This window comes from Diaphorina citri, unplaced genomic scaffold (genome assembly GCF_000475195.1).
Source record: "Diaphorina citri unplaced genomic scaffold, Diaci psyllid genome assembly version 1.1 scaffold1587, whole genome shotgun sequence".
NCBI lineage: Eukaryota > Metazoa > Arthropoda > Insecta > Hemiptera > Psyllidae > Diaphorina > Diaphorina citri.
The window spans coordinates 25,463-40,129 of record NW_007379013.1 but is presented as its reverse complement, the minus strand read 5'-3'; the positions used below and the strand labels follow the sequence as shown (position 1 = coordinate 40,129).

General features: G+C 36.9%; 2 protein-coding genes across 3 annotated transcripts in view; one reads left to right on the top strand and one right to left on the bottom strand.

The window, feature by feature from the left end:
* Positions 1-273: 273 nt before the first annotated feature.
* Positions 274-9,327, bottom strand: LOC103516505 (helicase SKI2W-like). Its single transcript, XM_026828884.1, has 4 exons — positions 9,201-9,327; positions 1,476-1,523; positions 886-1,117; positions 274-485 (listed from the first exon to the last, which is right to left on the bottom strand). The coding sequence occupies exons 2-4, from the start codon at positions 1,500-1,502 to the stop codon at positions 274-276; spliced, it is 471 nt and encodes a 156-aa protein (XP_026684685.1). The 5' UTR covers positions 1,503-1,523; positions 9,201-9,327.
* Positions 5,307-14,667, top strand: part of LOC113470454 — a 16,866-nt gene continuing 7,505 nt past the window's right edge. Inside the window, exons 1-2 of one of the 2 annotated variants that reach the window (XM_026828881.1) lie at positions 5,311-5,406; positions 5,591-5,717. In XM_026828881.1, coding sequence (XP_026684682.1) covers positions 5,384-5,406; positions 5,591-5,717 — 150 coding nt within the window. In that variant the 5' untranslated portion in view covers positions 5,311-5,383. Of the gene's footprint in view, positions 5,534-5,590; positions 5,718-14,667 lie in introns of both variants that reach the window. The other variant, XM_026828882.1, reaches the window with a different exon arrangement.

The window sequence follows — 14,667 nt, the reverse complement described above, 5'->3', positions numbered from 1 at the left end:
TTAACCTCACCCAGCCTGATTGGGGTCGGGAAAACCAGCAGCATGAGATTGCCCAGATGGTTACGCATCCGGATATTAACCGGGGCGAACTGCATCCTAGACAGATAAGGTTCGTTCTCGGAACGGCTGGGTTTCTCCTATTCTGCCCTCATTCTCTATCTTCGATTTCGGGACGATAGGACCTCCTTACACTTCCCTCTGTTGTTTGCAAATGCGAAAATTAACAATTAAGTCATTTCTTCCCTAGCGTCTAAAATTTCTAGAAAAACTCTTTTAAAAAAGTATGAAAGTACCATCGTTTTTTTCGCCAGTTTCTTCTTCATCTCCAGATAGGTCCTTACTATCATCCAGATCTCCAGTATTGGGTACTGAGGTCAGCGTCATGGATGTGGTTTCTACTGTTAGCTCCTTGTCCAAGTCACGCAGCGTTCTGCCATCAGGTTGAAAGTTGAGGCCGTAGTAACCTGGTGGATCCACCAGGAGATCTGAAAATAGAGAAGGTGATGGATTTTGAACAAGATCTTATAAAATTCAAAGTTTATCTCTAAATAAATTGCCCTTGCCCTATGTTGGGTATTGTAAGAGGGGCACAGAGCCGAAAAACTTTGACCCCCGAGAATCGGACTAGGGACCTCCGGCATACAAGCCCACACATAATTAATGCAGTCTATCAACTTGATTGTCAATTGACAAGGTGAACTTATGGCAGTGTAAAGTTTCAGTCAACATCAATCAATGACAGCATTGACTATGTGTGGACAAAGCTTGAGAAGAGACCATGGATTACCATGGTATTTCCCAGACCTCATCTGTTTAGGAATTTTAGGATAATAAAGATGCACTTTGATCTACTCAAGGATGATTGGACTTCACCCTACAACTCACTATTTTTAAAGTCCAGGTCCACATCTTCCAGTAGAGTATCCCCCGTGTCTTCAGGTTCAGCAAAGCCTCCTGGCCAGAAAGGTTTGTTCGTGGAATGTCCGGTGATATTTTCCTCGTCAAACGGCTCGGGTGCTCTCTCCCAAGACATGGAGTTTTTTGCCGTCAACTCTTGACCACTGATGGGAACCTCACAAAACTCTATCAGTTCTCCTGTGATGGGATTTCGTTTGGCCTGGAGGAAAAAAGTGGTTGAGCTTAAAAGAGTAGAGACAGTAATTATAGAAATCAGGTATAAAGTGGGTATTCTGGGTGATTTTTTGAAAACATTACTGCAGTTTATGACAAATCACTCTTTTTTCCCTCTGACAAGCTCTACATTTTTCCCCTGAATCAAATTAGGTCTTGTTGTAGGTAAATATCTGGTAAGGTAAAAAAAAATGTAGATAAATATCTTTCATCTGTCAATACATAAGGCCTTGTTTAGATTGCCAGGGTAAAAGGAACAGATAAAGAGACAGATAAAGAGAGTATATTCTACAATAATTGCTGAAATTATGTGGATGCCAGTCCAACTTCAATTTTCATCTTACCTCCAGTGTGGTAGCATCTGATGCCATTGTCCAATCAAACAGGTCATCCAGCTGAACTTTGGGTTTCCAGAATTTCAAGTGTTTATTGAAATCATGAATGGATAGCTCATCAAGACCTCCAATGTTGAGATCTTCAAGGAGCTTTTCCACATCAGGGAATACTGGAGGCAAGTCATCAATCTACAATGAGAATAAATGGGATTAAATTGATATTTAAATAAAAGGATACTCAAAAGTCAAAATAGAAGATAAAGCACCTAGATGAAACTCAAGTTAAGTACATGAAACTAAAGGGCATTTCATAATATTAAGTAGGTACATAGGAGTGAAAGTTTGTAAAAATTGCTTTTGTGAATGCAGCCCTGATCTGATTAGGTACCCAAGTCCTTTGGTTTGATGGAATTGGGATGTAAAGGAATTTGAAAGTCTCCCGTGACGAGGCCCACGTCTTGAAATGTTTCCCGGAAGTCCCGGTACTTCTGATTGGACAGGGCTTTGATGGGGGACGTATAAATTGTTCTGAAATTTTACAGTGCTGAGTTAATGGCAAGGCTCTAGGCTTCAATAAATCCGGGTGTTATAACTTTGCCAACTCTTTTTATACCACAATGCATTTCATCATTGTGGGCGACCTTGAAACTTCGTGCCCAGAAAGCATTACATACAAAGTCTCACTTTCCCACTCAGTAGGTACCTATTCAAGAAAAAAAAAAAAAAAAAAAAAAATAATCTCACTTCCCCACTCAGTGGGTACCTATTAAAAAAAAAAAAAAAAAAAAAAAAAAAAAACTAGGTACTTCTTAATTCCTTAGACAGTACTTCAAATGCTATGTCCTGCTGATGTGTTCTAAAGTTCTAAAAAGAACGAAAAGCGTCCCAGACTACAGTAGCTTCTGTAGGTGTCTGGCTAAAATATTTTAAGAATACCTTTCTGATTTTCCCCCAGTTTTAGATTAAGTGATTTCGATTACGATCCAGTGGTGAAAAAAAAACTTGGACTTACCTAGTCTTATGGTTCTGGGACAGGGCAATAGCATATTCGGCAATCACAGTCTTACCAGCAGAAGTATGGGCAGTAACAAACACATGGTTATGCTCTTCTAGTTTGATAATTGCCTGCAATTAGATCAATGCGAAATTAATGTTTAAACCAAACACACCTACCCGCCTACAATCTTATGGGCAAACTTTGAGCTACATCTTTCTGACTCCCCATGAGCTCACGTGACGTGACGTGACGTGATAGTAGTGTGATTCTACCTTTACTCTTATTTTTCCTCTTAACATTGGGTTGGCGTCACACTCAAGTGGTCTATTCATGCCTTGGCTCTATGTCTTAGCATTTTTTTTTTTTTTTAGACTGCCGAATTAAGACATGTACCTAGTCCCTTTATCTCAACAGTTTAATATTGCCCAATTTATTTATTCAAATTATAAAGTACAATACTACTACTCACCTGTTTCTGGAAGACATCCAATTCAAAGGGCCAGGTATGTGCCATGATAGGAACTTTAGCATCAAAGTCCAGCACGGGTTTGCTAACATCCAGCATTTCCGCCCACTCTGTCTGGGTGACATGCTTGGGCAGAGTGTTGCTGATTTTGAGTATGGGAATATCCACCTCCTGGGAAATTTATACAAAACGACGAAAATTTTAGTTAAGAAACTTTGAATTGCGTTAAGCAGGCTTGTCACAAGTATCGTTCTCCAATAGTTACACCTAGATAAATTTCCGACCTCCAGATCCGAAGTCCAACGCGTTATCCATTGCACCATAACCATGCCTAGTGGTTACCTAATCAACTGAGTATATTGTAGGGAAAAAGAATGAGTAGTTGACAGAAAAAGACGATTGTGCTCAAGAGGACCACTCCTGCAAAACCAGAACCTTCAACTGACGGGCAAAAAAAATTGTTACAAAATGTTATCAGCAGCTCACACTGCAAAGTCCTCGAAAACCATAGATAAGAATAATTAAAGACATACCCAAATTGAGAAATGAGAGAGCTAATCAGGTAAAAAGTGTTTTTACTATATCAGTAATCATAAAACGATTTGATAGCTGATAGCCAAAAATTTCACAATCTCTTTTATCTCTTCTTTTTTTTTTCAGCCAAAAGTTGCCAAAAAGCAAAAAGTTGAAAATTCAAAATTTCGTGCCAAAACAGCAGACATGCAACAGACTTCGTACCAACCTTAAATATTTTTGAAACGTGATGTGTTATTTAAATTTTTCATTTTCATACATTCACATCAAAAAATTGTACAAAATTTCGTGCCAAAACAGCAGACATGCAACAGACTTCGTACCAACCTTAAATATTTTTGAAACGTGATGTGTTATTTAAATTTTTAATTTTCATACATTCACATCAAAAAATTGTTGATTTTAGTTTATTTAATTCGTTCTTGATTACGAAATTGCATAAATACCGAATTATCACTTTGATTTAGATAAAAAATCTGACTAAAATGTTTGGTACTGAATTCAGTCTACGCCACTGATTTTATTTTAAAATTTTTGATCAGTTGTTACTCCTGTTCGTTACTGTAAACGCGCCTTTTTATTTTACAGTGTTGCCGCATAGAAAGAGCTCTCGAAATGTTCTGAAAGATCTATGCTCCGTAAAATTTTAAGCCCGAATATTCGACACTGAGCAAAATAAATTGCTATCAGGCTTGCTGATTAGGCTGTAGATAATTAATATATGTACCTAGTCGTTATCACAGAAGTTTTTTTTTTACCAGTGAGCAGTGAGGATGAGCGGAGTTCGGAATGAGGCCCGTAAGCTGGGAGCATAACGAGCATAATTTTTCAAGAACAACACTCGGCAACACTGGCTCACTTCATTTCCATTCATTTGTTTGGCTATCGTGGTGGGGATCTAGCACAGGGGAGCGTGTTGAGGACGAGATTTTTCGAGAAAAATCCCATGACAACAGTAGGGGGATGGGATTTTACTTTTCATAAAACGTCCCTTTCCCACCATAAATTGGGGAAAACATGTAACTCTTGGGGGGAATGTACCCACAAGCCTAGATTAATGCCGGTTGACGGCGGTACTCTCTATTTAAAATTCCTTGTTAAATTATTAGTCTCAGATATATGTATGCAGATGAAATTCGATGCTGGGATTGAACCCGCGCCTTCTTGATAATCAGGCGAACGCCTTGACTACGCCACCGAGGCTGGTCATTAAAGTAAGACAGAAATGAGCAAAAATGTTTGTTCGTAAATTTGTAAGAACCAGAAAACAATTTATAAAATGAAAAACATTAAGAGCGGGGTTTACCAAATCAGAATTGAGATCAATCTAGGATTGAGTTATACTTACTATCCGGTTTGATCCAGAATTCTGACCTCGTAAAACGCGTTCTAAGGAGTGCGGTAGCACTTCGCCCCACATAGTCAAAATTTGAGAGCGCTTCTAATATTAAATACCTGAGGTATGACATTATTTTCTTCCTCATTGCTAGGGAACACGGTAGCTTTCTCTTGCTCCTCCTTCGCATCGCCTGAGATCACTTCATGACTCTCCCACAACCCTTGCTCGAATTTCGACGCATTCTCTCCACCCAGTTGAATCAAATTGATGATACCTCGAATTTTAAAATACAAACAGCGATATGGTAGATACCAACAGAAATACAAACAGCGAGATATTAGACACCTACAGATTAGACAATGTAGAAACAAAGCAGGGAATTTGGAGGGATAAAAAAATAAAATAAATAAAATCTCAGGGTATTTTTTTTAATGGTGGGATTTATAGCAAAATTCCCACAAAAATCTCGTCCTCAACACGCTCCCCTGTGCCAGATCCATCGTGGTGGTGTTCGTTGGTTGTGTGTTGTGTGTAAAAAAATTATGTAGCTTTTCTAGCTTTTCATTAAAAACTTCAGTACAATGTCTGTTTTAACCGTTGTAAAATGGACTTGTTCTATCATTCTTTCCCCCTTTCTAATATTTTTCATAGGAATAGTGTTTTTTGCCCTGATAGGTAAATCCCTTGGAGTACGGAGACTTTACGTCAAATATTTGGTGCACATATTTGAGGTAAGAGACTGTTCTTTCTTATCAACGTAGGTGTCTAGATGCCAAGGCCGTTGTAAAATGGACTTGTTCTATCATTCTGTCCCCCTTTCTAATATTTTTCATAGGAATAGTGTTTTTTGCCCTGATAGGTAAATCACTTGGAGTACGGAGACTTTACGTCAAATATTTGGTGCACATATTTGAGGTAAGAGACTGTTCTTTCTTATCAACGTAGATGTCTAGATGCCAAGGATCATTCTGTTTCATAAACTTTACCTTCTATCAATTCTTGGTATTTTCACGGCTCTTGAAATGGGTATTAAAAAATGATAGCCAAGGAATAAAGTCATGGAATGAGCAGGTACTGTCCAGCAATTTTGCCAGGAATGTGTGACCTTCTTCAAAAGTATGTTGTTGGTCCTTGAGTGTTTACCCTCAGGTTACATTATCCAAGAATCCAAGCAGTATTGCTCAAAAGAAGGAAATATGAGTAATAACTGTAATAAGTTATGCATGCAACATTGATAATGTCTGAAAATATTGGTCTTGATTTACAACTTATTATTCTTTAAATAGGTACAGTAATTAGTTGGAGTAAAGGAAGTTTCTGTAGATACTTAAATGCTCACTTTGTTGCATCAGATCAAAAAGTATCTATTTCTAGTTGTTTAATACCTTTAATCACCTGTAGATAGCCCTTGTAAAAACAAATTAATCAAACCCACAAGGAAGATGTGTTACCCTCCAAGCTCACTAGTCTGATATAAATCATGATTGCTTGGGTATTTTAGACTTAAATACCTACTACCTACCTGTTGCCCACCCACTTATGTTGTGATCTATGATTATGTATGAGCATGATACAGCAAAAAATAATAATAATAATAAAAAAAACCCCCACTTATGTTGTGATCTATGATTATTTATGAGCATGATACAGCAAAAAAAAAAAAAAAAAAAAAAAAAAAAAAAAAAAAAAAATGAGCTGGACAAATGTGAAAAATCTCATTTCAAGTCTGCAGACTGAACACCAGGTGGAAAAAAATAATGATGTTAAACAAAATAAAATGAATCAGTATTCAGGGAAAAGATCATGTAAGTAGTGTGAACAGGCTGTAAGGTCGGATCTTTCATCAGCTCTCTATTTTCCATAAAGCTTCTAGAATAAAATCTATCAGTCTACCTGTCTCCTTCATCTATGTGGGACTAGTTTAGTTGTTCTGAATGAGCTAGTCTCAATCCAGGCAACTTGTCAACCTTCAAGAAAAAATATGCAAGTTCATATCAGATGCCAAGGATCATTCTGTTTCATAAACTTTACCTTCTCCTATCTATTCTTGGTATTTTCACGGCTCTTGAAATGGGCATTAAAAAAATGATAGCCAAGGAATAAAGTCATGGAATAAGCAGTTACTGTCCAGCAGTTTCGCCAGGAATGTGTGACCTTTTTCAAAAGTATGTTGTTGGTCCTTGAGTGTTTACCCTCAGGTTACATTATCCAAGAATCCAAGCAGTATTGCTCAAAAGAAGGAAATATGAGTAATAAGTTATGCATGCAACATTGATAATGTCTGAAAATATTGGTCTTGATTTACAACTTATTATTCTTTAAATAGGTACTGTAATTTGAGTAAGTGATTAGTTAAAGTAAAGGAAGTTTCTGTAGATACTTAAATGCTCACTTTGTTGCATCAGATCAAAAAGTATCTATTTCTAGTTGTTTAATACCTTTAATCACCTGTAGATAGCCCTTGTAAAAACAAATTAGTCTAGGATAAAATCAACCCCGGGCAAGAATCAAACCCACAAGGAAGATGTGTTACCCTCCAAGCTCACTAGTTGGATATAAATCATGATTGCTTGGGTATTTTAGACTTGAATACCTACTACCTACCTGCTGCCCACCCACTTATGTTGTGATCTATGATTAGGTATGAGCATGATACAGCAAATAATAATAATAAAAAAAAACTGAGCTGGACAAATGTGAAAAATCTCATTTCAAGTCTGCAGACTGAACATCAGGTGGAAAAAAAAATAATGATGTTAAATAAATTAAAATGAATCAGTATTCAAGGAAAAAATCATGTAAGTAGTGTGAACAGGCTGTAAGGTTGGATCTTTCATCAGCTCTCTATTTTCCATAAAGCTTCTAGAATAAAATCTATCAGTCTACCTGTCTCCTTCATCTATGTGGGACTAGTTTAGTTGTTCTGAATAAGCTAGTCTCAATCCAGGCAACTTGTCAACCTTCAAGAAAAAATATGCAAGTTCATATCGTAGTAACTCTATATGTATAATCACAACTCACACCTGTACCTATCTCTAATCACTGCAATCACATTAGGTGTACCTATAGCAGCTGTATACTTATCTACAGCTTATGTTTCTAGATATTATCTGAAATTCTACAGATTGTTTGGATTCTAAAAGAGTTCTAGGTGATTCTGCTGTAAAGTACTTACAAGACACCACCACTCCTAACAATAGGTTTGAGACTACATAAAGTATGAGACAATGATAAGATTGATAAGGCTGCATTTATTCCTTACCCCAAAAGTTCACATGGTGCTTTTGTGAAGCTTAACCAAATGGGTCTAATGGTGCATAGCACATTTTATTTGCTAGGGATTGAACCCACACCCTCTTATTTTTGCAAGTGCCTTGACTACTAAGGCCCCAAGTGACCTACTTACCTTCTTATACAGAAGAAAATTTAAGTAGGTACTTACACTTAAGAGTAGCCTAAATTAATGCAGCACATAGTTAGTTATTTTTCTATAGGGATCATCCTGTTATACATATTTGTAAGTAAACATGCAAGCTAATAGGTATACTATGCAAATATTATCTCAACCTTATCTTGGCAAGTACCTTTATCTATGTAGACACTAATGACTTCTTGCTCTCTCATTGCAGTCAATAATAATAATAATAATAAAAAATATGGCAATGGACAAAACCAAATGATTTCATATTATCTACCGTACACATACAGCATGAATTTGTCTAGAAAATGACCTTCGTCCAAGTGTTAAGGAGATCTTCTCTTTGAACTTCAGTTAACCTTGCGTTCCGTTTGTCTGATAGTGCTCAACTCATAGCTAGAGACTTCTGAGTAAGGTGGTTCGCACACGGGTTGCAAATGTAAAAGATTAATTTTCCTCGAATTAGCCATAAGCCCGCATCGGCTGAAACACTTCCACAATAGAAACTTTATTTCTACCAAAATCCTTTAACCTCATCTACTTTAAATGGCTTCTTCTACCAAAATCCTTTGATCTTTGATCTTAGACATAAAGTCTTCTAGTCGAATTTGATCGACATTTAGCCCTAAATAGCGGTTGAACCGAACATTTCTCGAGCCTCGACCCGGGCACACTTTTGGTCTACATCTTAAGTACTTACATCAACCCTCGATGCAAAAGTTTGAGTGACTTGGGCCGAAAGCTAAAGTCCTGAGTCCTGAGAAACGCGAACTTTTTTCAAACTTACATTTCTCAAGGCTCGGCCCAGGGAAATCTGAAGAATTGCGATCTCTTTTCGTTCATTCGCGAAAAATTAATTTCTTGAACTATAATGACCCGTGTGCAAACTTCCTCAATAGCAGTTAGTAGATTGATGCTGTTCGCAATCTAGGTAGGTAGTGTAGGTCTCTAATGAGATTGATAATCACACTACCTGCTACCAGCTGAACTTTGGGTTTCCAGAATTTCAAGTGTTTATTGAAATCATGAATGGATAGCTCATCAAGACCTCCAATGTTGAGATCTTCGAGGAGCTTTTCCACATCGGGGAATACTGGAGGCAAGTCATCAATCTATGATGAAAATAAATGGGATTAAATTGATATTTAAATAAAAGGATACTCAAAAGTCAAAATAGAAGATAAATCACCAAGATGAAACTCAAGTTAAGTACATGAAACTAAAGGGCATTTCATAATACTAAGTAGGTACATAGGTGTGAAAGTTTGTGAAAATTGCTTTTGTGAATGCAGCTCTGATCTGATTAGGTACCCAAGTCCTTTGGTTTGATGGAATTGGGATGTAAAGGAAGTAGGTAGTATTGCGTTCCGTTTGTCTGATAGTGCTCAACTCATAGCTAGAGACTTCTGAGTAAGGTGGTTCGCACACGGGTTGCAAATGTAAAAGATTCATTTTCCTCGAATTAGCCATAAGCCCGCTTCCACACGAAAGGTTGATGGGCATCGGCTGAAACTTTCTAAAAATCCACAATAGAAACTTTATTTCTACCAAAATCCTTTAGCCTCATCTACTTTAAATGGCTTCTTCTACCAAAATCCTTTGATCTTATCTTCCTCTTTTAAGTCTTCTAGTCGAATTTGATCGACACATCGACAAATATCAGAATTTCATGTGCGGTTCGTTTTCGTTTAATGTTATCTGTTTCGCATTTTCGTTTTTTATGTTCTAATTGACAAGTTCGCGGAGTTCGCGAATGATAACACATTGACAAATTGCTGAAGACGGGTCTGGAGTTCAGACCCGAAACGTCCAATACCAAATAGTAAGGTACGTGCCAACTTTAAGTCCTATAAAAAGTATAAACCTAAATAGCGGTTGAACCGAACATTTCTCGAGCCTCGACCCAGGCACACTTTTGGTCTACATCTTAAGTACTGACATCAACCCTCGCTGCAAAAGTTTGAGCGACTTGGGCCGAAAGCTAAAGTCCTGAGAAACGCGAACTTTTTTCAAACTTACATTTCTCAAGGCTCGGCCCAGGGAAATCTGAAGAATTGCGATCTCTTTTCGTTCATTCGCGAAAAATCAATTTCTTGAACTATAACGACCCGTGTGCAAACTTCCTCAATAGCAGTTAGTAGATTGATGCTGTTCGCAATGTAGGTAGTGTAGGTCTCTAATGAGATTGATAATCACACTACCTGCTATAGGTATGACGTAGGGAGCTCACAACCTTGCGAGAGAAAAGGGTAAAAGGAGGTCCCGGCTCCCAATTTTCTTTGTGTACCCGGGGACCTGGATCTAAAATAGTAATCACATCGTACTCGTACAGGGTGTCCCAGAACAGGCCCCCTCTCGGAATAATCAAAGCCCGATCTAAAAAGAAACACAAATTGAAGGGGGGGGGGGGGAGGCTGGGCCGCGGTCCCAGGACAGGCCCCCTCTCGGAATAATCAAAGCCCGATCTAAAAAGAAACACAAATTGAGGGGGGGGGGGGAAGGCTGGTCCGCTGGTCTAGATAGATACAGATACATAGACTCAGATTTTTTTACACTCTTTGTAAGTCCCTTAGTATGTCTCGAGACTTTCCAAACTTCTGAGTTTGTTGGTAATTTTGATTAAAAGTTAGGTACCGCTATTACAAAACCATGTGAAAATATTTTTAATATACATGGGTTTTACCCGTTGATTTGTTAATCAATCAATCAATTAATTCGCTCTAGTCTTAAATAACTGTTCTATGTTACGTAATTTGGTCTCCACAACTCCGGATAGGTGTGTGAAAATAGTGAGTGTCATTCAAGTAAGAATAGACATGTATTGTGAGACAGAGGTGTAACTTGTGAGTAAGTAGGTATTGGCGATCTCATGGTCATTTTGTATTTGCATAATTTATCAGGTTTGTTGTTGGTCCTTGAGTGTTTACCCTCAGGTTACATTATCCAAGAATCCAAGCAGTATTGCTCAAAAGAAGGAAATATGAGTAATAAGTTATGCATGCAACATTGATAATGTCTGAAAATATTGGTCTTGATTTACAACTTATTATTCTTTAAATAGGTACTGTAATTTGAGTAAGTGATTAGTTAATCAATTTCTCAACGATCTACGTATATCTTGATGGAGGACTCAGTAACTTTGTGAAGTTCCATATGAATTAAGATGAAATAAGTGCCATCCATACATATAGGTATGTGCCTACGTAGCCAATGTACCTAATACATACGTATAAGTGCCAGATCATAAGACCGAACTTATATAAGTTTGATGGTGAAAACTGTAACTACTGAAAGTACTGAGGTCTTATGGTCCCCAAATGGAAGAAAGAAGAAGAACAGGCTAGGAGAATGTCAGCTGTCCCGAAAACGAACCTTACCTTTTTAGGACAAAGGCCGCCCCGGGGCGGGAATTGAACCCGCGACCTAGCGGTTACAAGGCAGGCGCCCTACCTTCTAGCCAGGCAAACCTAGGATTACCCTATATGAATGCCGAAGATGTAGACTGGATTATCATGTAAAAACAAACAACCAGAGAGAGGATTGAAGTTATTAAATAGAACTGGACATGGATTCCCAGATTTTCCAGTGATTTTTATAAAACCAAATCGCAAAATTACCTGCTAGTTAGTCCAATTTTGCTTGTTAGCAACTCATATGGAGCTTAAGACTCCTATCTAGTCATGAATTCTAAAACTAGACATAATGCGATAATTAATTAATTTTCTGCGATGAAAATATGCGATGTAATGAAAATATATATATATATTTTTTTTTAAAGACATCTGTCCAGTTAGTATTTGTCCAGATAGACAAGCACATAATTATGTATCTGCGTTGTGGTTATCCTAGAGACCTACTATAACTACTGCAAGACAAGTAAATGCGTTCTTAGGATGATACCTAGTTCTATTTCTATAGTCAAGATTCCCTTCACCATACTTATTTCTGTAAAAATGACTTCATTTGGCCGCAATTTTCTATGCAAGTAGATACCTATGTTAATAGATTCTATGTAGGTATAACAGAGATTCTATGTAAGTAGATACCTATGTATATAGATTCTATGTAGGTAGGTAAGCTATACGATGAGAGAGTCTAATCAAGTAATCATAGTAATATCCTAGATGTTAATCCAAGTACCCTATAGTCAAGATTCCCTTCACCATACTTATTTCTGTAAAAATGACTTCATTTGGCCGCAATTTTCTATGCAAGTAGATACCTATGTTCATAGATTCTATGTAGGTATAACAGAGATTCTATGTAAGTAGATACCTATGTATATAGATTCTATGTAGATAGGTAAGGTATACGATGAGAGAGTCTAATCATAGTAATATCTTAGATGTTAATCCAAGTACTTACTACATACCTACCTAATTACACCTTTAACCACCATCTCAGACTTGGGTATCTAGAAATAGATTTCTTATCACTCATGTTATCAATGCGTGAGATTTGAAATCGTAGCGCTGCGACTCGACCACTGTGAGTTTTCCTTCTAATCACATTAAATATCCATGTCTGCTTAATTTTTTAGAGCACCCATTTATTTATTTATTTCCTTGTAGTCACATGAAATATTTACTTATGTCTATTTATTTTTTCAGAGCACTTATTTATTTATTACATTTTTTTTTTTTTTTTTTTTTTTTTTTTTTTTTTTTTTTAAGACATCTGTCCAGTAAGTATTTGTCCAGATAGACAAGCACATAATTACTTATGTATCTGCGTTGCGGTTATCCTAGAGACCTACTATAACTATTGCAAGACAAGTAAATGCGTTCTTAGGATGATACCTAGTTCTATTTCCCCTTATGTAGTCTCGAGACTTTCCAAACTTCTGAGTTTGTTGGTAATTTTGATTAAAAGTTAGGTACCGCTATTACAAAACCATGTGGAAATATTTTTAGACAATAATTCGCTCTAGTCTTAAATAACTGTTCTGTGTTACGTAATTTGGTCTCCACAACTCCGGCTATGTGAAAATAGTGAGTGTCATTCAAGTAAGAATAGACATGTGAGACAGAGGTGTAACTTGTGAGTAGGTATTGGCGATCTCATGGTCATTTTGTATTTGCATAATTTATTAGGTCTCAATTTCTCAACGATCTACGTATATCTTGATGGAGGACTCAGTAACTTTGTGAAGTTCCATATGAATTAAGATGAAATAAGTGCCATACTTATAAGTATGTGCCTACGTAGCCAATGTACCTATTACATACGTATAAGTGCCAGATCATAAGACCGAACTTATATATATAGATAAGTAAGTTTGATGGTGAAAACTGTAACTACTGAAAGTACTGAGGTCTTATCGTCCCCAAATCGAAGAAAGAAGAAGAACAGGCTAGGAGAATGTCAGCTGTCCCGAAAACGAACCTTATCTTTTTAGGACAAAGGCCGCCCCGGGGCGGGAATTAAACCCGCGACCTAGCGGTTACAAGGCAGGCGCCCTACCTTCTAGCCAGGCAAACCTAGGATTACCCTGCCCTATATGAATGCCGAAGATGTAGACTGGATTATCATGTAAAAACAAACAACCAGAGAGAGGATTGAAGTTAAACAGAGCTGAACATGGATTTCCAGATTTTCCAGTGATTCTATTTATAAAACAAATCTCAAAATTACCTGCTAGTTAGTCCAATTTTACTTGTTAGCAACTCATATGGAGCTTAAGACTCCTATCTAGTCATGAATTCTAAAACTAGACATAATGCGATAATTAATTAATTAATTTTCTGCGATGAAAATATGCGATGTAATGATTTTTTTTTTTTTTTTTTTTTTTTTTTTTTTTTTAAGACATCTGTCCAGTAAGTATTTGTCCAGATAGACAAGCACATAATTACTTATGTATCTGCGTTGCGGTTATCCTAGAGACCTACTATAACTATTGCAAGACAAGTAAATGCGTTCTTAGGATGATACCTAGTTCTATTTCTAGTCAAGATTCCCTTCACCATACTTATTTCTGTAAAAATGACTTCATTTGGCCGCAATTTTCTATGCAAGTAGATACCTATGTTAATAGATTCTATGTAGGTATAACAGAGATTCTATGTAAGTAGATACCTATGTATATAGATTCTATGTAGGTAGGTAAGCTATACGATGAGAGAGTCTAATCAAGTAATCATAGTAATATCCTAGATGTTAATCCAAGTACCTACTTACTACATACCTACCTAATTACACCTTTAACCACCATCTCAGACTTGGGTATCTAGAAATAGATTTCTTATCACTCATGTTATCAATGCGTGAGATTTGAAATCGTAGCGCTGCGACTCGACCACTGTGAGTTTTCCTTCTAATCACATTAAATACCCATGTCTACTTGATTTTTTAGAGCACCCATTTATTTATTTACCTTGTAGTCACATGAAATATTTATGTCTATTTATTTTTTCAGAGCACTTATTTATTTATTACAATAATTTT

Bases quoted from the DNA above. Each gene is read 5' to 3' on its own strand.
- LOC103516505 (XM_026828884.1), bottom strand. From the start codon at position 1,502: ATGGCATCAGATGCTACCACACTGGAG. The intron at 1,118-1,475 runs GTAAGATGAAAA...TTTTTCCTCCAG, and splicing joins CAGATGCTACCACACTGGAG to GCCAAACGAAATCCCATCAC. The intron at 486-885 runs GTGAGTTGTAGG...CTCTATTTTCAG, and splicing joins GGACCTGGACTTTAAAAATA to ATCTCCTGGTGGATCCACCA.